General features: G+C 43.9%; 1 protein-coding gene across 1 annotated transcript in view; it reads left to right on the forward strand.

The window, feature by feature from the left end:
• The first annotated feature begins 758 nt into the window (after window positions 1–758).
• LOC138860812 (spore coat protein SP65-like) overlaps window positions 759–1,338 on the forward strand; it is a 1,676-nt gene continuing 1,096 nt past the window's right edge. The window contains exon 1 of the mRNA XM_070119154.1: window positions 759–789. Within this exon, the coding sequence (XP_069975255.1) occupies window positions 759–789 (31 nt within the window). The remainder of the gene's footprint in view (window positions 790–1,338) is intronic.

Raw genomic sequence — 1,338 nt, forward strand, 5'->3', positions numbered from 1 at the left:
AGGAACAGTCACAAAAACAATAAAGAAAGAGAAAAAAATAAGATTGAACGAAAGACTTGCGAACACACACAAAAAAGAAAGACAAAAAAAGGAAAAAAGAAAGAAAAAAACAAACAGAACGAAAGCGGTGCGCAGAACACACAAAAAAACGGAATAGAAATCAAACAAATAGAAAACAAAAGATAGAAAGAAAGAGGTGCAGATAACACACACAAATAATAATAATAAAAACGAAAGGGTTACGAAGAACACACACAAACAAAACAAACATAAAAGAGAAAACAAATAAATAGAAACAAATAAATTGAAAAAACTAGATAGAACGAAAGGAGTTCAAAGAACACACACACACACACACACAAAATCAAAATGAAAGAGGTATGAAGAACACAAACACACGCAAACACAAAAAGAACGAAAAAAAAATCGCACGAAAAAGAAAACGAAAACCAAACGAAAAAAAAAGCATTCGAGAGCGAGCGAGCGCAGCAGCAACGGATCTTTGAACAAAACAAAACAACAGAACACAAAGAACACAAAAAATAATAATAATAATAAAATAAATAAAAACAAAAAGGATACGAAGAACACACAAACACACAAAAAAAGAAAACCAAAAGAAAAAAAATCGCACGAAAAAGAGAAAACGAAAACCAAAAACGAAAAAAAAACATTCGAGAGCGAGCGAGCAGCAGCAGCGACGGATCCTCGGGCGTCGAGGCCAAGGCTCCTCCGAGATCTGGCAGCGAGAGGACGTTATGACCAGAGTTAGAGCTATCGAGGATGAGGGTGCTGTTAGGAGACCGCCATAAATACGAAGAAGAAGGAGAGAGAGAGAGAGAGAGAGAGGAAGAGAGAGAGGGAGGGAGGGAAGGGGAGAGAGAGAGGGAGGGAAGGGGAGAGAGAGAGAGAGGGAGGGAGGGAGGAGGAGAGAGAAGAGGGAGGGAGGGAGGGAAGGGGGAAGGGGAGGAGGAGAAGAATCGGGAGGGCGAGCTGGGAGCGAAAACCAATGGGGGATTAGAAGGAGAGAGAGAGAGAGAGGGAGAAAGAGAGGGAGGGAAAAGGGGAGAGAGAGAGGGAGGGAGGAGGAGGGAAAAGGGGGAAGGGGAGGAGGAGAATAATCGGGAGGGCGGAGCGAAAACCAATGGGGATTAGAAGGAGGAGAGAGAGAGAGAGAGAAAGAGAAAGGGAGGGAAGGGGAGAGAGAGAGAGAGAGAGGAAGGCAGGAGGGAAGGGGGGAAGGGGAGAGCAGAGGAGAAGAATCGGGAGGAGGGCGAAAGCGAAAACCAATAGGGGATTAGAAGGAGAGAGAGAGAGAGAGAGAAAGAGAGGGAGGGA

Source organism: Penaeus vannamei, chromosome 43 (genome assembly GCF_042767895.1).
Source record: "Penaeus vannamei isolate JL-2024 chromosome 43, ASM4276789v1, whole genome shotgun sequence".
NCBI lineage: Eukaryota > Metazoa > Arthropoda > Malacostraca > Decapoda > Penaeidae > Penaeus > Penaeus vannamei.